Here is a 22,656-nt window from a genome sequence, read left to right on the forward strand (position 1 = left end):
TGCTGTCTATAAGAGTATTTTCTTTTCGAAAGCGCGCTGTCATATAATTGATGTAGAATTGTATACATACGTGCACAAATCTGGAACAAGCAGGAAAAGCCGGGCAACCGACTCGCGATCGCGCTTCTTACGCGTGCTTCCTGGAGTACAGCTCCCACCGAGTTCATGACGCTAGGGCTGCCGCGCAGCGGAGGCTGGGACGGTGCTGTGCAGGGACTGGCCGCGCGGGGCCGCTGCCGGCTGCGGGCTTCCGTCGTGGGGAGGATGCTCTCAGGTCTGGATGACCTAAATCCCAGGCATCCCAGCACCCCTTCTCCCGCCCCGGAGCCCGAAGTCCGAGGGTGGGCCGGGAGCTGAAAGAATGCCACGTGGAGCCTTCAGACGCAGTGCTCCCGAAGTCCACTTCGGTCCCCTGATTTCCCCCATTCCAAGAGAGAGATTGAGATCCCGCGTGCCAGACCGGGGACACAGAGGTCCGGGCGTGGGGACGGTGGTGGTGGTGGGTGACAGGAGAGTTGTTTCTGACCCCCATGCAGTATGTAGGAATGCGTGTGCGGCTCACCTGCGTGTGGCTGTTGTCACGTGTGATTTATGATTGAGTGTGGCTCACTTGTGTATAGTGATTCACGTGAATGATTCTGATTCACAAATAGGAATGTGGGTGCTCTGTGCCCAGTTGCGGTTGAGGGAGGAGGGAAGAGTCTTGGGGAGCAGGCAGACGAATAAAGGCCCCAGAGCATTAGTAGGGCCCCTGACCAGGAGGAAGTCAATGTCCCAACCATACAGGCGTCACCTATACTCCGTCTCAGCATTTGGTCCCTCCCTTCCCAATGAGACCCAGGCTCCTGATATCCATCTGGGTGAGCCCTGAACTGCCAGCCAGAGGGACCGGCTGTGCCAGAGGCAAACAAACAACTATTGGGGCGCAAATGTAGGCGGGGAGAAGGAGCCCGTAGAGAGCAAGGGCACAGGCCGGGAGCTTCGGGGAGAGACAGAGTATCCTGGAGAGAGCTGGGTCTTTCCTCGGAGGCCTTCCCTGTCCCTTATAGCCCCTATTTCAGAGGCTCAGCAGCCCAGCAGCCCAGTCCTGCCCTGACTGCTGCTCCCTTCTAGTCGGGCTGCTGCTGTAGGTAACCTTGCCGGGGGGCATCCCTTCTTCCTTCCCATCATGGCCGTGTACCGCGTGCGTGTGACCACTGGTCCCTACCTGAAGGCCGGCACACTGGACAACATCTTCGTCACATTGGTGGGCACGTGTGGTGAAAGCTCCAAACAGCTGCTGGATCGTATGGGCAGGGACTTCGCCCCTGGATCGGTAAGTACAGAGGAGAGAGGGAGGAGCGACCCCTGAGGGGCAGGGCTCTCAGGGGACCCGAAAGGAGGGGAGGGTCTTCCCTACCGGGCTCATCAAATCCAGCAGAACTCAGGATGCAGGCCCTGACCAACTCACCATCCCTATTTTAGACCCTGTCTTTCCTGGGGATGATAAACCCTACCCCAGGCAGGGCTGCGAAGGAGCCGTGGGGAGGGGGTCAGAAGAATTCCACCGGCTTCCTAGCTCCTCCTCTCATAACTGAAGGTGGGATTTGGGAAAGTCCCTTGAACTCCCTGGGTTTCCTCTTCTCTGGAGGCGGTCTGCCTGCCTCTCTCTGCCAGGCCCCAGGATTGTTTGCCGGTTGGTCTTGGGGCAGGGAAGTGGGCCACCAAAGGGGCTAGTGAAATCCAGAACCCACTCTGCCTGTGGTAGGCATGGTTGCTTCTGCCTGGATGAAGGGGTGCCTTTTTCTAATTCATACAAAGGCACCACATGGGTTAGCAGCAGGCTCAGGTTTCCGTGCCAAAATAGGTGTAGGTATAGATGCACCTTGCAAGGTGCTAGGATAGCCTTGGAAGTTCTTTGCCTCTCACCTTGCTCTCTTGGTCCCCTCAGGTGCAGACCTACAAGGTGCGCTGCTCAGCGGAGCTGGGAGAGCTCTTATTGCTGCGTCTACACAAGGAGCGCTTTGCTTTCTTCCCTAGGGACTCCTGGTACTGCAGCCACATCTGTGTCACTGGCCCTGATGGTACCCCTTCCCACTTCCCCTGCTATCAATGGATTGAGGGCTACTGTACAGTAGAGCTGCGACCAGGAACAGGTGGGCCAAAGGCAGGGGCTGGCCTGTGCTGGAGAAGGCATCTGTGGGAATTAAGGGCAGGATCTCCCAGAGCCCAGAGTGTAAGGAACAGGGTTGGAGTAGCGGCAACAGAAGTTCAGGGCTACCAGGTAGATGTGTTCTGAATAAAAGTGAGCCTCTAAAGCCTTGAAATGCCGGGGCTTTCCAGGTAGTATTTGCGCCTCTGGAGACACAGAGACTAGACATGAGCTTATGTATACTCACACCACCCAGACACAAACACACACAGATGGCAGTTTGCTTTCCTCTGACTCCCTCTGCACTTCCCCAAAGTGAATTCCTCTGAAGCCTAGAGAGGCACTAACCTGCAAGCTGAGTAATTGGATTTCAACAGGTGGAAAAGCCCTGAATGTTGAAAGAATTTATCTGGAAAGGCCCTGTCCGTTACTACTAGCTTTTCTGGTGTGAATGAAGTCCCTGTGAGGTGCTGTTAGGATTCTTTCTTGAATTTGGGCCTTTCAAGAATCCTGGGCTCAAACTCTTTCAGCCTTTGGACCCCATGTCTCCTGAGCTGTCTGATTTGAAGAGGCAAGACTAGGGCTAGTCCAAGGTTTGAGATGAGTCTTAGGGATAAGAGATACTGTTCTAGGTCAAGGTGAGGTAAGTGAACATTGCTCCTTGGCCCATAGTGAGGTCTTCATAGAGCTCACTCTGAACCCCTAACTCATAATGGTGAGCCATTCATCACTTCACAAAATATATTTGTTCATCAGTCGTTTACCAAGTGCATGCTATATGCACAATGGCAGGCACCATGCTAGATGCTGGGAATACAAAAACTGAATATAGTGTGACTTCTGCCTGGAAAGAGTTTACAGTCTTGTAAAGGAGACAAACATGCAAACAATTAGGAAGATTGTTATAATTTGGTGGTGAGGTTGTCCTGAATCCCTTCTACTAATGAATGCACAAAGAACATGGAACATCCATGTCACTGAGGGATTGGGTTCAAGAGTTAGGGGGTTCAGGCAAGCGTTGCTGGAGAAGGTGTTTTTTGAAAAAAGGCTTATATGATGAGTAATTTTCATTCCGCACAGCAAGAACGATTTGTCAGGACTCCCTTCCTCTCCTTCTGGACCACCGGAAACGAGAACTACAGGCCCGACAGGAATGCTACTGGTGAGGGTTACCTAATTTGACTTCCTTCCCGTCTTTACACTGACCTCAGACTTCATCACATTGTTACTAACTCTGACCTCACTTCCAACCTTGTGGCTTCAACTCCAATCAGGACCATTATTTAACCCTAACCTCAATCTAATATTGACCTTGAATACCAGTATCAATTATTATCCCAAAACCATCAATGAATCCACACTCAGCCCTAGCTGCCCTTGATGTGACCCAGTTATCAGACATGACCCTAATATTGATGAATCTCAGCCCATCCTTAGCCTTACCCCAAGCTGGCCTTGATCTTAATCTCAACACAAACCCAATTCTAAACCAGCCTGGACATTTATGTTATCCTCAAATGCTACCCTGATCTGAAGCCCAGTGCCTGAGGGAGAATTCCAATTCTTTGTCACCTACCCAGAAAGTGAGTTTTCTGGGAGTTTTAATTTCAAGGCATGCCTTAAAAGCTAAGGTTTCTGTGTACCCTAAGTTTGACTTGCCACCTCTAAACTCTTTCCTCTGGAAGCTGGAAAGTCTATGCCCCTGGTTTCCCTGGCATTGTGGATGTCAGCAGCTTTGAGGAGATGGAGTCAGACAAGAAATTTGCCTTGACCAAGACAACAACTTGCACAGATCAGGATGACAAGTGAGAGGGGCCCCAGGCTTGGGAAGAAGGTGGGAGGGCATGAAGTGAGGGTCTGTTGGGAGGATGGGACCCAAGCAGCCTGGAAAGAGAATGATAAGTGCAATTTAATTCAAGTGTCAGGAATAGAATGGGCAGGGATGGCCCGGTGTCAAGCATACAGGAGAAGGGAGAGAGGGCGGTGGAGGAGTCAGGGGTGAGGGGAGGCCTGGGGAGTCCGGGGGAGGAGAGAGGGAAGGACCTAAGGGGAGTGGGCTGTAGGTCTCTCTGATTGTTCTCTGTTCTTCTGTCCCACTCCCTTCCACCCCCAGCAGTGGGAATCGGTACCTGCCTGGCTTCCCCATGAAAGTTGACATCCCATCCCTGCTGCACATGGAGCCCAATATTCGATACTCGGCCACCAAGAAGACCTCGCTGATTTTCAATGCCATTCCTGTGTGAGGCAACTGTCCTCTCTGTACTCCTGCGTCCTCTCCCATCTGCCTCTGCTCCTTTGATGCACAGCCACATCTCTGCCTCAGTTTACCCTCTTTGCCCTCCAGTCTCCCCTCTCCATGGCCTCAGTCTCCCTTCTTTCTACGCACAGTCTCCCCTCATCCTGTGCTTAGTCTTCCCTCTCTTTGCCCCCAGTCTCCCCTCTCCCTGCCCCCAGTCTCCCTTCTCTCTGCCCCCAGACCCCCTTTCTGCTCCTCAGTTTCCTGTCTCTCTCTCCTTAGACTCCTCCATTGCCTCCTCTTTGCTCCTTAATCATCCCCTCTCTTTCCATTCCTCAAACCAAGACAGTTAATTGAGCACCTATTCTGTGCAGAGCATGGTCCACAGGCTGTGTTGGGACCATGCTGAGTAGGATAGAGAGGCCTGGCTCTTAAGCTTTAAGGAGGTGGTCAGACCACCTCAGGTTCAAATCCCGGAACCAATACTTTCTAGCTGTGTGACCATGATTTTCACTTAGCCTCTAAACAGTTTCCTCATTTACAAAATGACAGTAATAGTCATACTTAACTCATAGGTTTGGGGGAGAATTTAATGAGATAACACCCAGCACAAAATAATCTCTCAGTCGATGTTACTGAGTAGTAGTAAGATATAGTCTTGGCTGTAAGGAACTCACAGTATCACTGGGGAGATGCGTAGTACAGTTAATTAGCAATCAGTGGAGTTGCTCAATTAGCAGCTCAAGTCAACAGTTGAGGCTCTGAGTGTGATATGGCTGGAGGGGTACAGTTAATACTCGGGTGTCTAGAGGTGGCAGGGGTTGGCAGATGGCTAGGAGGTGGCTCCTGTGAGGCAGGTGGGCTTTGAGCCAGGGAGAGGAGAGATGAGGGGAGAGTGGGTGGGTCCTGGGCAAACCGAGCTCGCTTTAGCAGGACAAATGGGACGCTCAGCTGGCCATCTGTGCAGTGGCTGCATGAAGAGGCCCAGAGGAGACCGGGGCAACGAGCTGGCTCTCATCTTCTGGGCCTCTGCCAGAATAATTCATTTGGAGAAGGACTAGTGGGAGGGGATACATAAGTGTGGTAGGGTTCCAGAGTGTCTGTGGTGGATTGAAGCAGGCAGGCAGGCAGCCACAGGTGGATCAGGCTTCAGGACAAGGGCCCACTGAGAGGCCCTGGCAGAGCTGAGGGTCCAGAGAAGCAGCTCAGAAGGTAGAGTCACCTGAGTTGGTCCCTGGATGGATATGTGGCTCTAGGCAGGGGAGGGCCTGGGAGACCACCAGGACAGCTAGCATGGAACTCACACAAGGGCCAGCGAGAAGAGGGAGCTGGCATTTGGCAGCTGTCCAGTACTCATGGAGAGGAGCAGGTAGCACTTGGATTTTAGTGTGGGGCTACTGCAGGGTGTTGTGAAGGATGTTTGTGGTTGGCCCTTGGAAAAAGAAAGGCCTTTTCTTTCTCCCTTAGCGCCTCCTCCTACATAGTTTTTCCCATCTCCTGCGTCCTCCTCACTGGGAAGGCACTCAGCCAGTGCATGTGCAAGGAGGAGTGAATGTCTTAGTAAGAACAGAAGAAGTTATTCCGGGGCTTGTCAGGTTGCTAATGTCCCCTTGTTCGCTGCTTTCTCCAGGTGCCCACACTCTGCACAGCACATCAGCATCCTTACACAGCCTACCTTTTGCCACAAGCCTGACTGCTCTATGCTACATTCCCTTCCATTTGACTTGGCCCAGTTAGTGAGTGATTATTATGAACTGGGTATGTTGGGGCACACAGAGCCAAGTCATGGCCCTAAGAGCTCATAGTATAACGGGAGATGATATGACTACATTGGGTTTACAATGTAATGAAGGGAGTGAGGAGTTTTTTGTGAAAGATACATAAAGGCATGTGTTTGGGGGTGATCATGTTTCATGAAGGACGTTGCATCTAAGATGCGCACAGAAGAACAGACAGGTTTAATAGCAAGTGGAGATGTAGGCGATGGCTTTGTAGGAGAAGCACAGCATGAGCAAAGCCCTGGACAAGCAGACTTTATTTCAAACATTTTTTTTGATCGTAAAATAACATGCGTTCATTGTAAAAAATTAAACAGTATAGACATCCACAAAGTGAAAAGTGCACACCCCTCCGGGTGCCAACCCCACCTTTACCAATCTAGTGTATAGAGTATATATCTCTGGTTGTGTTTAGCAAGATGGCCGTAGTTAACCTTGGCTAGTGCGCAGGGTGGGAGAAAAAGCTGGAAAGGTTGATAGAAACTGGCTGGTGGGGAGCTTCCTAGCCAGCCTTAGCAGTTGGGGCTTTGTCCTGTAGGGAGGGAAGAGCCAGTGAAGGTCTATGACAATATGGAAGCTTGGAGAAAGCAGGCCAAAATACCAGAGAAGATGACTTGTCTGTACCACATGGTCACATGTGCCAACTTTGCGTACACATGTGGAGTCACCCCTACAAAGCCTCAACTGGCTACTAAATTTTTCTCCCATGCAGATTGTTAGGGTACTGACCTTGTCAGACTTCTCCAGGACTCTAGGCTGGGGACACAGTGCCACTGGTAGCCCCAGGCCCCACACTCACTTCCTCTCCCCCTCAGGTCCTTGGGCATGAAGCTTCGAGGGCTGCTGGATCGAAAGGGCTCCTGGAAGAAGCTGGATGACATCCGGAATATCTTCTGGTGCCACAAGACCTTCACTTCAGGTGTGCAGAGCCAGGCAGGAGATGTCCATCCTCCACCATACCCAATGCTCAGACCCCTCTGCCCATCCTAGGGAAGCACCCTCCTCTAGCCCTCTCAGGGAGACTGCTGGATTCCAGTGGGACGAGTTCCTTGTTTCATTGGTGGCAATCTCACTGATGCCCCTCAGCCCCCATGCATCTCCCCTTCCTCTGAGAGGGGACAAGAACAGAAGAGTGAGGACAGATAGGTACTATGCTTGCCTGGGAGAGGGTCAAAGGTCATTTAGGGAGCCCTGATCCTGATCAGGGGCACTTACCTTTCTTCCTTTACCCCCACCACCAAGAGTTCTGGGCTTGGAGGCTGGACTTAAGTTCAAATCCCTGTTCTGCCAGTAAACTGAGCAAGTCACTCCATCTCTTTGGCTCTCAGTGTCCAGTGTTAAATTGAAGATGTAACTATACCTACCTCATAGGGTTACTGAGAGGAAAACCTAAGCCATAGTGATGAGCAAAGGGCTGGGCAGGAGCAGGATCTAGGGAAGTAGTTTCCAGACCAACCGCCCCGCCATCCCCTTGTTCCCTAGAGTATGTCACAGAGCACTGGTGTGAGGATCACTTCTTTGGGTACCAGTACCTGAATGGCGTTAATCCTGTCATGCTCCATCGCCTCTCCAGCTTGCCCAGCAAGCTGCCTGTCACCAATGACATGGTGGGCCCTTTGCTGGGACCTGACACCTGCCTGCAGACAGAGCTACAGGTGGGTGAGTTGCCATTATGGACAAAGATGGGTGTGAAGTGTAAGGATGGGATGATCGGGGCTGTATCCAGCTTGCAGGCCTCATCCTCTGGGAAGCCCTGACCCTACACCTTTTTAGTAGATGTGGATGAGGGCCAGATGGGGCTCAGGATGGCTTGCGGCTTGAGATGGGGTCTGGTGAAGTGGTGTGAGTGATCAGGGCTCACTGAAGAGGTATTAATGAACAGGACAGTTTGGAGGAGGAGGCCCTGCCTCTGTTCTGGGGTCTCCAAGATTCCAAGATCCCGATTGCTGAGGCCTGAAGAAGCATCTTTTAGGACATGCCAAAGGCAGTGCCGTTAGATACAGTAGGAACAATAATGGAGAAGTAGGAGCTTTGAGGTTGTGAGAGAAGATGATAATCTAGGCTCTCTGGGGCAGCCAACCCTCAGGTATTCTCCAGAAGGCTGGAGACGTGTTTGGTGATTTTGCTGTTGTTGGATACACTGAGGTCATCTGTATTGCGAGAGTAGGAAGGACCAGGTATGGGGAGAGGGGGAGAAGATGCTGGCTTGTCCAAGGTGGGAAGCAAGGTGAGAGGTTGCACAAGGAGAGACTCTGCTGGACCTCATTCCAAACATTCTGGGAAGGGTGGGGTACCGACGTTGGCTATTAGTGCAGGCACCAAGCATTACTGAGGCCCAAGCTGGGATTGGAGTGGGCAGAGAACAGAGAGGGAAGCAGAGCGCGGGTGGGGAGGGCCCTCTGAGGCTCTATTGTGCCTTCCCTAGAGGGGAAACATCTTCCTAGCGGACTACTGGATCCTGGCGGAGGCCCCTGTCCACTGCCTAAACGGTCATCCGCAGTACGTGACCGCCCCGCTCTGCCTGTTGTGGCTCAACCCCCAGGGGGCGCTAATGCCCTTGGCCATCCAGGTGAGCCTGGGGCGGGCCTTCTGGGGGCGGGGCCTCACGGGGCACACTCCCGTAGCAGTCTTGAGCCTCACCCCCTTATTATTCTTGAACGCAGCTCAGCCAGACCCCCGGGCCCGATAGCCCTATCTTTTTGCCCACTGACTCTGACTGGGACTGGCTGCTGGCTAAGACGTGGGTGCGCAACTCTGAGTTCCTGGTGCACGAGAACAACACGCACTTCTTGTGCACGCATTTGCTGTGCGAGGCCTTCGCCATGGCCACGCTGCGTCAGCTGCCCCTCTGTCATCCTATTTACAAGGTCTGTGTGTCTCCCGGGCAGGGTCAGAGGGGCAGGGCCAGGGGGGCCTTCTCCCCTGACCTTCGGCCCCTGTGACCTCATCTCGCTCGTAGCTCCTGCTTCCCCACACTCGCTACACGCTGCAGGTGAACACCATCGCCCGCGCCACGCTGCTCAATCCTGAGGGCCTGGTGGACAAGGTGTGTCCTCCCTGCCCCCTCACGCCCACCCCTGCTCACCCCATCTCTGAGGGCCCGCCCCCAAGGACACTGCCCCGCTTACAAGCCGTGTTCGGCCTCTAATCCCATTCCACAGTTCCTGCCAGCCTCTTCCCACAAAGCCTCGCCCCTTCCCTCCAGTCGCCAGTTTGCCCCGCCCACAAATCCTGTCCCTGCCCGCCGATCTCACCCACAGGCCCCTGCTCAGCAAATCCCTAAAGATTACCTCCTCTGCGAGTAATAGGACCGCAACTAGTACAGCCCGTGTCAGGCCCCTACGGGTGTTTGATCCCGTGGTCTTGGACTGCTCGATTAACTGAAAAATTTCCTCTGCTGAGTCACTAGCCCCATCTCGTCCCCAGGCACCTGGGTAAGGTTTGGGAGAGCCCAGGAGCTGAACTGTGATGTGTCCTCAGGTCACGTCAATTGGGAGGCAAGGCCTCCTCTACCTCATGAGCACTGGTCTGGCCCACTTCACCTACACCAATTTCTGCCTTCCGGACAGCCTGCGCGCCCGTGGTGTCCTGGCCATCCCCAACTACCATTACCGAGATGATGGTTTGAAGATCTGGGCAGCCATTGAGAGGTGTGGGCCTGGAGCCCTGCAACCAATCTGGCTCCACCAGGGCCCCCTGGCCCCCGGGCAGTGTGGACCTCTGTGCTTGCTGATGCAGGCCGGGGTGCTTGGTGCTGGGGGTTCCAGGTGTTTTCAGGCCCAAGCATGGGGTACTCCCAAGGGTGAGAGTTGGGGTGCCCTATGAAATGGCAGATAGCTTTGGACTGGGGAGGGGCTGGGCTGTGTTTGAACACAGTAGAGGACGGAAAAGACAGGGTGTCCAGAGAAGGTAAAACATTCAGGTGTGGGCTGGGGCCTCCAAGCAGACGAGGTTTCCTTTCTCTTGGGCTTCGAGTGGGGAGGGGATCCAGCATACATCTGGCTCTCTTCTGTGCACCCTCCCCCAGCGCCCTGTGCAGGGAGGAGGCCCAGAGCACCCATCATTCAGGAGTGGGTGTGAGACTTGAGGGAAGCCTAAGCACTCAGGTTCCAATTGTATTTGAGGGTCCCCACTGAATCCCTGGGGACTCTGCCCCGCTGACTCTCCCCAGCCTGAGTGGCAGTGGACGTTAGATTTTGGCCAGGCCTGAGCCCAAGGTCACTGCCATAGCATAGGCATCTCTTTCCTGCAGCTTTGTCTCAGAAATCGTGAGCTACTATTATCCCAGTGACGCGTCTGTGCAGCAGGATTCGGAGCTGCAGGCCTGGGTCGGCGAGATTTTTCGTCAGGCGTTCCTGGGCCGGGAAAGCTCAGGTATCCCCTCTCCATCCCTCAACCACAGGCTCCCAATGACCCAATGCTCCCCCCACCCCACCCCTGGCCCCACCATGAATTAGTTCCTATTTATTGAGTGCATCCTATTATTATTAGCCGCACAGAACAGAGGAATAGGCACAGAGAAGGCTACACAGTAAGTGGCAGAGGCAGGATCTAGAGGCAGCTCCCACTGTCTCCAAAGCCCTTGCTTTCAACCACTACGCTGGGCTCCTCTGGTCCCTTTTAGACTTTTATACAAGCCTGAGCCCATCCGTTCATTTCTGCTTGCTGAGCTGTATGGATGTGTCACATCGTGCAGTATGAGCCATCTTTGGCCTTAAACACAAAGGATTCTGGAACTCTCTCTCATACTCTCCCATGACTATCCTGCCAGGTGGCCCCTCTCACTTCCTTTGGTTTCAAGGAGTGGGTTGGTCCTGCTGCTGCCTGATTCTTTCTTATTTGCTCCTGTCACCTAACCCTAACTCTTCTCTCTCTTCCGACACTGCCCGATTGGCTTCTGAGAACTACCAACACCAGTGGCCCTCTTATAGATGTCCTTTGCTTAACCTTAGTGCTGAGCAGATGCCCAGACCGCCCTCCCTTCCTTAAAGTCTTCCCTTAGCTCCAGGGAGACTATGTCCTTCTGAAGCTCCCACTTCTTCCTAGGCCCCTGCTGTCTCCCAGCTGTTGGCTTCTCCTGGATCTGTCTCTTCTCTCTACCCCTCCCTGATGAAATGATCCTTTCTCCTGTTTCTCCTCTGTAGCTGATCCCATGCTTAGAAATCCCCCACTCCCCATTCCCTGAAGGACTTTTCTTGTTGGCTGTCTCATTGTCACTCTTGAGACCAGCACGTGAAAACTATTAGTCATGCCACTATAGAAGGACTTTTGGCCTTGCTTGGGTTATACACCCCATTGCTACTCCTCATAGCCTACTGCCTCGTGTCACTGTATTAAGGTCTGTACATCAGGCATTGGAAAATATAGAGGAAGCCTCTGTATCCAGGTGTAGTGGAAGAAAAAGAAAAGCTAAGATCGGCACAAATGTCCATCCTCCAGTTCCCCCAGCCTTGGCTTGAGGAGGAAGACTCTCACTGCCTGGGACATCTCCTCTCAGCAGAGATTTGGCTTTCAGCTGATTTAGCACTTCTGGTGGCCATCCAGAGGAGTTCCTGTCTGGGAAAACCCAGAAGAGGGGTGGTTTCAGGTCACCCACAAACAGAATGAACAGCTGTTGCAGCCTGTAATCAACTCTGAGGCTTTTTCTTTAAACAAACATATTTACATATATAGAAAAGTAAAGAGTATAATGTAATGAACACCCATTTACTCACCAACCAGATTCAACAATTGCTAACATCTTTGCCATATTTGATTAATCTGTTGCTTTCATTTATTGCCAAAGTCTTTTAAAGTAATTACATATATTTCATATCTCACCCCTAATCAATATGCATCTCAAAAATGATGTTTTTCTACACAACACAATACTATCATCACACTAACAAAACTGACAATAATTTCCAATATCACCCTCTTTTCTAGTCTATATTCAAATTTCCTCACTTGGCCCATTTTCTTTCAGCTGATGCTCTGGATTCTGGAGCCAGTCAAGGACCACATGATACATTTGTTTGTTTTGACTCTAAAGGCTCTTAATTTAGGACAGCACCCCCCTCCCTTTTTAAATCACATGACATCTGACAAGGACTATTGAAAAGCCAGGACTAGTTCTGTAGAATGTCTCACCTTCTGAATTTCTCTAATTGCTTCCTCATGATGTCATTCATCTTGTTCCTCTAGCCTCTGTAATATCTAAAGGTTAAATATTTTTGGTAAGAATATTTCTCAGGTGATGCTGTGTTCTCCACATTGCATTATCTTGGGAGGCACATAATGTCAGGTTGTCACACTATTAGTGATACCAAGAGTGATTTCTGGGTAAAGGTGGTGACAGCTGGGTTGCTTTTGGATCTTTTAAAGGGTGATCCCACCCTGAGCTTTGCAAGCCTACTGTCGTCACGGGCAGCCCTGATACTGATTACTCCTCTTCCTGGAGGCAGTTTCTCTTTGGGGTTGTCTGCTTCCTATTTAAGACCCAGGAGGGGATAGAATTACTGTTGGCTCAACTCTCCTATCTTACTTTATTAAACTTGTCTCTGATTTAATACATCAGAACATTCTTCGGATTGACAAACATCTCTCCTGACAAGTACAAACTTATTCCATGTTCATATGTTTTCAGGTAAAACTTTCATTCATTAAGCTCAGTCAGTATGCCTTTTGCTCCATATTTCCAGGGGAAAAAATAAATAATATGAGCTACAGAAAAATTCCCATAGGTGATCTGACTGCTTTACTTTTTAAGTTTTAGCCCTCACGGTTGGAATATCTACTATGCACAGAACATTCAGAAAATTTCCACACACTCCCAGGCAGATACCCAGTCCTTCCTCCAAACCTCTCTGTCTGCTGTTGCATCAGTTTCTCTCCAGTCATCCTGACTCCAAATCTTGGAGCCATCTTTGACTCATGTTCCCTTCTGTCCTTCTCTCTCTCTAAATCCAGTTGGGTGGCTAACCCTATTGTTCCCATTATTTCCCACTGTCACCGCCCTAGTCCCAGTCCTCACTATTCCTGCATTGTGGCAACTGCTTCTCAACCAGTCCCTCCTCTCCCAGCCTTTTGATGCTTGCCCGCCAAGCCTGTGGGGTGCCACCCTGGTAATCCTCTGAAATAGTGCCCCGAAACCACCTGGCCTGGCACACTGCTGCAGCCTCACCCCCAATAAATACCCTTCTTGACCCTTCACCTTGCTAAGTCCCATTCCTTCCCACTGTGGCTTCTTACCCTCCCGTGCGTTCACTTCATTTAGCCAGTCATTACTTGGCTCTTAATATGTGTTAAGCATTGTTCTAGGTGCTGGGGTTCAGCAGTGAACATAACAGACAAAAATCCAGGCCTTCATGGAGCTTAACATTCACGTGGAGAAGGACAGATAACAAACAAATATGCCAGGTAGTGATGAATGCTAAGAAGAATAAAACAGCATCAGCAATCTCTAGTGTGTGGAGGAGGGGGGATAATTTCAGATAGCGGAGGCCTCTCTGAGAGGGGGATGTTTGAGTAGGGATATGAAGGAAGTAAGAGAGCTGGTTCTGTGGAAAGCTGGGGTAAGAGCATGCAGGCAGCGGTGGGAGCAAAGCCTTGTGGTGGGAGTATGCTGGTATGTTTGAGAAATATCAGGAAGGCCTGTGTGGCTGGGCTAGAGTGAGAGGGAGAAATGTCGGGAAGGAAATGAAGTCAGAGAAGAAGCCAGAGCCAAATCAAGTAGGGCCACGGTGAGGTAAGTGAGGTAGGAAGCCCTTAGAAGGTTTTAGTAACCGATGACATAACTGGATTTATTTTTCTAAAGGAGCACTCACTCTGGCTGTCAGGGGTAAGGGTGGAAGCACTTAGATTCATCCAGGAGCGAGATGATGGAGACTGGGTAGTGGAGGAGACTGGAGGTGGTGAGACGGAATTGGCTTCTAGAAGTATTTGCCGATATGTGCAGTATGAGATAAAAAGAAGAGTGAGTGCACAGGAGAGAGTATCGAAATGGGACTGTGGGAGGGACGGGGGTGAGGGTAGGGAATCAAGCATTAGGTTTTGCAGATGTAAAGTCTGAGATGCCTCATAGACACTCAGGTGGAGCTGGCAGGTAGTTGCTGCAGATTTAAGCCCACTGTTGAGCCCAGAGTTCAGGGCGCAGGGGAGCCAGAGATGTGAATTTAGGAGTTGTCAGCCAGAGGGAGGCAGTTAAAGCCGTGGACTTGGATGAGACCAATGAGGTACAGAAAGGAGAGGGCTGAGGGCTGAAATGCTTTCCTCTCTCATCTTCTTTCCATTCAAAGCACATCCACTTTTACTCAGGGAAGTCCCTTCTCTTCCTCCAGGGATCACATTAGCCCCAATGCACTGCCTGCCTGCTGTCTCCTCAAAGAGCCAGGCCCTGGCCTGAGAGCTTTCTTCCGCTTCCATTCCTGCAGACCTAGGAGTAGCACATTTTGGTCATCTGTCCCTGCCGCTAAGCCCAGTAGCAGGCGATCCAGTACTGGGTGCTTGGACAAATCTTGGTGAATGGAGTAGAATTAAATCATTAAGTGCTAATATGGGCTGCAGATAGAAATGCCTTGGCAATCAGGGAAAGGCAGCTTGGCTGTCGTCTTGAACCTGGCTCCTCTTCTGTGAGCTCTGCCAGCTGGGTATTTCTCGTCTGATCCCAGCACCCAGCTCCTATCTTGATCCCCTTCAGGGACCACAAGCCTTGGTCAGGATCCATCCCTAACCTCAGCTCAAACCTAATCTTAGTCTAATGACTGGTGGCCAAATGCTCAGCCCTCACTTCCTCACTCTCCCCCTGTGCTGAGCCTCAGCCCTGAGCTGCCCCTAGGAATCTTGTCTCCTCCATCCACACCCTTTTTCCTTCCTCCCACACCCAGGATTCCCACGCAGGCTGTGTACCCCAAAAGAGCTGGTGAAGTTTCTCACTGCAATCATCTTCAACTGCTCCGCCCAGCATGCCGCTGTCAACAGTGGACAGGTGAGTCTGCAGAAGGCAGCCTTGGGGGGCATTGGGACACACAAGGTTAGGCTCAGCAAAGCGTGTGAGGCCAGAGTTTGGGTTGAGAGCATGGGTGGGTCAGCGTTGGGGTGGGTTTATGATTAGGGATGGGGTTGGAGTAGCGACTGGGTGGAGTGAAAGGCTGGTGTTGGATTATGACTGGGGTGGGGCTGGATCCACGGTTGTAAAGGTGACTCGAGTTGGTATTATGTAGGGAGTAAAACTTATGGGCTTCTGTCATGGTCAGGATGCAGCCAAGTGGAGTATCAGGTTGCTCCGTGCGGCACGTCAGCCCAAGGCCCATTTCTAGGGTTACCTCCTCTCTGGGTCCTCCTCCTTCCCTGATGATTCACTCCACCCAGTCCTGGAACATTGGGTGGGGAGTGACAAGTGGTGAGCCAGGCTCTTGTCCCACTTCTGGAACTTTCTACGCTAGACCCCTCCTGTCTTCCCTTTCCACAATCCCCTCATTTCCCAGCTGTAAGACCTGAAATAGAAGGGGCAGGACCAGGGATGATGATGATAGAGCTAGTCCTCCCCCTCTGGCCAGTTGGCTCAATTGGGGCGGGGGTCTCCACAGCATGACTTTGGGGCCTGGATGCCCAATGCTCCATCATCCATGAGGCAGCCCCCACCCCGGACCAAGGGGACGACCACCCTGAAGAGTTACCTAGAGACGCTGCCAGAAGTGAACATCACCTGTAACAACCTTCTCCTCTTCTGGGTGGTCAGCCAAGAGCCCAAGGACCAGGTGTGTGTGGGGGGTGGGATGGAGGGGTGGGTGTTTGCAGGGCCTGGGCAGTGGAGGTGGTGGTAACTGTGTTAGGGGAGCTTGGGGACTGACTGCTGGCATTTATGCCCACTGCTAAACTGCCTTGGGTTCTTCAGTTTTTTCAGGAAATGATAGTTGATCCCAAGAGACAAGATACATTGATCCCAAGATATATTGAAGCAAATACCAATTTAGGGGCTAGGGTATACCATCCATCCATTTCAGCAGTTTACCAATTTATGCATCCATGCAACCCTCCATCCATCTAACCATTTATGCATCCATCAGTCATTCATCCATCAACCACTCATCCATTTATCCAAACATTCAACACACATTTTTTGGATACCTCCCATGTGTCAACACAGCCCTGGGAACCAGGCACATAAAAGTTGACTGAGACCTTCCTGCCTCTAAGAATCCTACCATCTAGCTGAGGAGATACACATATAAATGATAAAGGGCACCACAGTGTTGTAGGAATTACTAATATACTAATTCCTCCATTTGAACATGTACTTCTTGAACACCTGCAATGTGCCAGACACTGAGGAGAAGATATGAACCCTGTTCTCATGAGCTTACTATGGTCTTGTGGTAGAGGTGAGGACAGGGTCCTACGGAAACTGACAGAGTCTGGGTGAAGCCAGGGAGGCTTCCTGGAGGAAGTGACATTTAAGCTGAAACCTGTGAGACAAGCAGGAGTTTGGCAGACAAAAGAGGGCCAGGGTTAATTTCTAGGCAGAGGGAAAGGTGAGACCAAGTGAAATGAAGTGAAGTGAAGGCAAGAGTCCAGTAGTGTGTCTGTGGAATCACAGATGGTTCATTGAGGGCACAGTATTCATTCAGAGGACAATGGGGAGCCCCTGAAGAGTTTTAAGCCTGGGGTGACATGGCTAAATTTGTTTTAGCAAGAGTGCTTCTTTGGCTGTGTAGATGGATGGGAGAGGCAAATTTGGAGGCATGAACGAGGCTGTTCCTGCCTCCCGAACAGAAGGCTGTTACGTAGGCTAGGCCTTATGTGTGGGAGCAGCCCTTTAATCACCCATTGTCCTCATCTCCGTTTACACACTGGGTTATCAGTCATGCCTCTGCCCTCCTGGTCTTGTTCACAAGTTCTCTGATGTTACACGAATATACTCATTTCTCCCACTTGACTCCATTTGGTGCAGATATTTTATCTTCTTAACAAGTTTTAACTTACCATCTCATAGCCTGTGAATGCCAGGAACTCATCCCTACATCCTGATCCTTTCTAGTCCCATCTCCCAAGGGTTTGGAGACATTCATTTCCGTCATCATGAAGAAACAAATTATCTGTTTTTTGTTTACTCACAGACTACTCTATTAATACTCTCAATACTCTCACTCAATACTTCTGGCCACCAAATGTGTGGTGGTTGTTCCCACACGAAACAATTCTCAGACACTAGCTGGGTGCCCTATAATTGAACTCAATTCTGACACTATCTACCTGAAGACTGAGGTTAAGGGCTCCGTCCCACAAGATTGCCCCTCCCCACTATGCAAATTGCCAACTGAAAGTCTAGGGTCTTACCTGTGATTCTGACCAACCAGCTATACATCAGAAGTTTCTACAGCTCCATCCTCAGTTTCGATCATTTGCTGGAACATCTCACAGAACTCAGGATACTTATTAGATTACTGGTTTATTATAAGAGGATACAACTCAGGAACAGCCAGATGAAAGAAATATACAGGGCAAGGTACGTAGATAGGGGTGCAGAGCTTCCATGCTCTCTCTGGGTATGTCACCCCCCCCCCCCCCCCAGCACCTACACATGTTCACCAACTTGGAAGCAATCCAAACCTGTAATTCAGGGATTTTTATGGAGGCTTCATTACATAAGCATGGTTGATTAAATCATCGGCCATTGGAGATTAATTTAACCTCCAGTCCCTCTCCCCTCCCCAGAGGTTGGGAGATGGGACTGAAACTTCCAACCCTCTAATCACATGGTTAATTCCCATGGCAACCAGCTCCCTTCCTTACAGGCTTTCCAGAAGTCACCTCAATAACTCAGGTGTGGTTGAAAGGGGCTTATTTTGAATAGCAAAAGATACCTGTAACACTCTATCATGAAACTATAAGGGTTTTAGGAGCTCTGTGCCAGGAATGGGGAGGAAGACCAAATATATATATATTGGGGACTATTGGGGAACAGTGTGTTTCTCCTGGGCCCATCAGCTCAAAGTCGTTGTCCTTCAATCTAGTTGTGGAGGGCGCAGCTCAGCTCCAAGTCCAATTGCTGTCCTCAATCTTAGTTGTAGGGGGCGCAGCCCTCCATCTGATATAGGAATTGAACAGGCAAGCTTGTTGTCAAGAGTTTGCACTCAAACCAACTGAGCCATCCGGCTGCCCCTATATTTTTTATTATAAATCACAATATCACCATGGAGAGGGATGAGGAGGCAAGAGGATGAGGGTGGAGGATTCCCTCCCCCAGGGCCACTGGGAAGTTTAACCTGGAAAATTATAATAACAACAACCACAATAATAACAGCTATCTCTTCTTGAGGATCTATCATGTCTCAGTCATTAAATCAGATACCTTATGTCCACTATTTTAAAATACAAAGTAAATAAGTAGCTATGTTTAAAATGCTTAATACAGTGCCTGGCATATAAATGTTCAGTAAATGGTAGTTCCATTTTATAGGGGAGAAAATTGAGGTTCAGAGACACTAAGCAGTTTGCTCAAGGTCACACAGCTAGTAAGTAGGCTTTGAACCCAGTCTGTAATATTTCTGTGTCCTGCTTTTTTGACAGCTACACTATAATTTCAGAAATTGGATGTCAATTTAGTAAATATGACATAACACTGATTCTTTGAAAAGACCAATGAAAGTAAGAAACCAGAGACAATTCTAATCAAGAAAAAAAAAAAGAACATGAATGTACAACATAGGAATGGGAAAGTTATATGGCCATAAATACAGAGAAGATTGAAGAAATTAGAAAAAAATATCACTTACAGTTTTATGCAAACAAATTGTGGAAATCTAGATGAAATAAATTGTTCTGTAGGAAAATATAAATAAAACTTAACACCAGAAGAGATGAAAACCATACATAAAGGAAAAGTTTGTAAAAGATCTGATCACTGTCCTTACAAAGAGAGATTCTAATAAACCTTCAAGGAACAAGTAATTCCTAAATTATTCAAGCTGCTTGCAAGTATAGAAAAAGGTAGAAGCTTCCCATATAATTTTACTGTGGACCCTGATACCCGCACCTGGTAATTGTCGTGCTCTTAAGAGGGGAGGTGGGTCTCAGGTAGAGGGTCCCCATCCCAGATCTGCACTTCCCACCTACATGACCTTGGATATGTAACTGGGCATCTCTAAGCCTCAATTTCTTTATCTGTAAAGTGAGAATGATCAGAGTACCTGTCTTACAGGATTGTTGTGCCATTGTAAGAATCCATGTAAAGCGCTTGCAACATGTTAGCTGTAATTAAGAAAATAAAATTATAAACTTGTTCCACTTAGCTATAACCATCTTAAAAATATATCATCAACCAATGAAGGCCAATAGTAAATAGTAAAACAATAATATACCATGACGAAGTCTAGTTTATTCTAGGAATGAAAAGAATGAAAGGTTGGTTCAACCTTATGAAATCTAACAATATAATTCATTACATCAATAAAGAAACGCACCATATAATCATCTCACTATAGGCTGAAAAAGCATTTGGTAAGTGTGAACAGCCATTACTAATAACAAGTCAGTGTAAAATGAAACTCCCTTACGGAGTTTTGATGAAAAGTATGTTTCAGAAAACAAAACACTGTACTTATGGTAAAACAGGAGAGGTCTCCTCATTAAAATCAGGGACAAGAAACAATGCCCAGTTACTGCTGTTATTTAGCACTGTTCTGGAAGGCTTTGCCACGCAATAAAACAAGATAAAATTTTTTTTTAAAACATCAGTATTATTGGCAACAGTGATAGTGTATGAAGGTTATATTGGACGAGAAGTGTGTGTTGGTTAGGAGGCCAGCCCCACGAACTAGGATGGTGAACTGGTTGTATGGTGTGATCATGGAGAGAGGGCAGTCCTCTAGTGCCACAGGAAGGTACTGACTGAAGCTCATTGCAGTATTTCTTGATTGTGGTTGGCCATGCTGTATAGTGTGACAGTGTACGGTAATGGTGATTGTGTTTGCAAAAGTTTCATTATGTCGGGTGATTGGGAAGATATCTCAGACCTGGTTGTCTTCAGGGGTTGCATTTTGTTATTGTGAGGTAGTAGATGTACTCTTGGGCATATTTGCTGGAGCATGTTTACATTGATTTTTTTTTAAATTAAAATGTATTTGGGTGACAATGGTTAGTAAAATCACATAGGTTTCCAGTGTATAATTCTGTAATACATCATTTGTATGTCACATTGTGTGTTCACCATCCAGAGTCAGTTTGCCTTCCATCACCATATATTTGACTCTACATTGATTTCAATTGTATGACGAATGTGGTTGTGTTCTTTAGTTCACAGAACAGTGGACAAGGCACTAGAAGGGATCTTGAAAGATTTTCTAGTCCAATCCATCCATTTTCAGATGCAGAAACTGAGTCAGAGTAACAGGCAAAGGGTTACCAGCAGAGGGAGCACTAACCTTAAATTGGTTGGCTTCTGGCCCCACACTCTGTGGGCTGTGGGTGTCAGGGCTTCTCTGTGTGGGTTGTGTGGAGTGGTGGTTTGGGGCTGTGATATGAAAGGTTTGCGTTTACAGTAGCTGTGGCTGTTTCATGCCCTTAGAAGCGACTTGAACTGTATTTGTTGGTAAATGTGGTCCCTCATTACTCTCCATCCCGTCCTGAACATCATCCTGACCCCCTACTTGATTTTCTCCCAGCGGCCACTGGGCACCTACCCCGACCAGCACTTCACCGAGGAGGCCCCGCGGCAGAGCATCGCTGCCTTCCAGAGCCGCCTGGCCCAGATCTCGCGGGACATTCGGGAGCGGAACCAGGGCCTGGCGCTGCCCTATATCTACCTGGACCCTCCCCTCATCGAGAACAGCGTCTCCATTTAAACCCCTCCTCCTACCACCTTGAAAGAAAGGCCCAAGCATGCAGAGGGCCAGCTTCTCCGGGTCATCCAGGCTCTTTCTCCCTCCCTGTCTGTTCTCAGCCTGAACCTTCTCCTCTGCAGATGGGGACTTTTTCCACCCAAGATGGCTCTAGCATCATATAAACTGGGCCCTGACCCAAGAGCAACTACAGCAGTGCTCAGGGTGAGAAACTGCTCACTAAAGTCAAATGCACAACAGACCCTCCAAAAGGAAGAAACCCCAAGGCCCCTTGCCTTACTTCAGGCAACCTCCTACTTCCCTCGCCTATCATGTCTATTACTATTTTATTAGTAATGGCTGTTCACACCTATCAAAATCTACCTCTTCCCATTGGGACCCACAGCTTGGGACTCTGAGCTCTCCTTTGCAGTCCTCCCCAATCCCCAAATTCTTTCTCCGACCTTGCCTGTTTGTTTCCACTTTTCTCCAAGCCTAGGACTAACCAATCCAACTTCCTTCTCTGGAAAAGCCTGGAAATTGGGCAAGAAAGGACGTGTGCCCTAGATCTGCCATGTGCTCCTCTCTGACTCCAGTATCTTTTAAGGGGCAGGTTAGAATTAGGTCCCAGCTTATCTGGACCTCTAGCTGCAGTTCTCAGGGCCGGGCTTCCTAGCCAGAGTGTGTACAGGGTCTCTCCCCAGCTCTTGTCTTATCCACACTACCATTCCCCTCCTTTTGTTTTTGGTCCTTGAGCCTGGTAAGTTCAATAAAAACCAACATATTCGGCTCCCATTTCATTTTTGTTTTGGTGTGTGTGTGTGTGTGTGTGTGTGAAGGATATTGGAGAAGGATGGAGCAGCAATGAGTCCCTGGATCATCTGTTCTGGAGACACAAAACCTCCCAGTTGAATCCACCACCTACCTAGGCCTTACATTCCTGCCCTCACTTCCGAGAGTGTGTCATCCATCAGGAAGTGAAGGAAGATCCAGACTCAAGGGGCTGACAGGAAAAAAGTATGTATTTTGCAAAACCTGAGAATCCAGCTTCTGGGTGTGAGAGTTGTTAGTGTTGCTACTGAGATCCAGTTCCTCTTCTGGATTCATGGACTCTGGCTCTTTTGTATATGGGTGGAGTCATGGATGAGTGTTGGCTAACAAGCTAGGAGCAGGAGGGATGGGTCATCTTCAGGCTGGAGCTATAATAACTGGCATGAGCCCTCCAGAGTTCTCTTCTCTATGCCTCTGCTGTTTTAGAAGCACATGTTGAGATGACACTTCCATCAACTTCTGTTTCTGAAGGACTAGAGCAGAACCCCCTGCTGACCTGAGTTGGACATGGAGCTGAGAGAGAAATAAACTTTTGTTGGGTTAAGCCATTGAAATTTTGGGATTGTTTGTTGTTGCAGCATAATCTAACCCATACTGACTGAAACAGATGGTAATCTGGAGAGTCTGAAGTCATCCCTTCCAGCCCTGTAGGTCTTAAAAATAGAGACGTGTGCAGCCCCTTAGGTCAGTCATCCATATCTTTCACTACAGCCACTCAACACCTTCCTGTTTCCTGCTTCGCTAGACCTCAGATCCAGACCCCTTACTTCTTCTCCCTCTTGAGTCAAACTCTGTGCCCGACCAAACTCTGCTCACGGCCTCTCTTTGGTTAGAGTCACATTGCCTGCTGTGGGAATGGGGGTAGTCTTTGGCTATGCCAAA

At 49.4% G+C, this 22,656-nt stretch overlaps 1 protein-coding gene across 1 annotated transcript; it reads left to right on the forward strand.

Annotated features, from left to right (window-relative positions):
* Positions 1-513: 513 nt before the first annotated feature.
* ALOXE3 (arachidonate epidermal lipoxygenase 3) lies at positions 514-21,727 on the forward strand. Its single transcript, XM_019745043.3, has 15 exons — positions 514-1,315; positions 1,931-2,135; positions 3,212-3,293; positions 3,817-3,936; positions 4,245-4,370; positions 6,961-7,064; positions 7,628-7,800; positions 8,571-8,714; positions 8,809-9,012; positions 9,105-9,191; positions 9,626-9,795; positions 10,398-10,519; positions 15,010-15,110; positions 15,712-15,882; positions 20,788-21,727. Exons 1-15 carry the CDS (start codon positions 1,169-1,171, stop codon positions 20,965-20,967), a joined length of 2,136 nt encoding a protein of 711 aa, XP_019600602.3. The 5' UTR covers positions 514-1,168; the 3' UTR covers positions 20,968-21,727.
* Positions 21,728-22,656: the final 929 nt, after the last annotated feature.

This window comes from Rhinolophus sinicus, chromosome 12 (genome assembly GCF_057876585.1).
Source record: "Rhinolophus sinicus isolate RSI-liver-muscle chromosome 12, RSI-T2T, whole genome shotgun sequence".
Taxonomy (NCBI): Eukaryota; Metazoa; Chordata; class Mammalia; order Chiroptera; family Rhinolophidae; genus Rhinolophus; species Rhinolophus sinicus.

What these genes read in the sequence shown, in the direction of transcription:
- ALOXE3 (XM_019745043.3), top strand. Translation starts at nt 1,169, where the DNA reads ATGGCCGTGTACCGCGTGCGTGTGACCACTGGTCCCTACCTGAAGGCC. An exon ending in TGCACAGATCAGGATGACAA is followed by an intron (nt 3,937 to 4,244) that starts GTGAGAGGGGCC and finishes TTCCACCCCCAG; the next exon opens with CAGTGGGAATCGGTACCTGC. An exon ending in GCCTGCAGACAGAGCTACAG is followed by an intron (nt 7,801 to 8,570) that starts GTGGGTGAGTTG and finishes TGCCTTCCCTAG; the next exon opens with AGGGGAAACATCTTCCTAGC.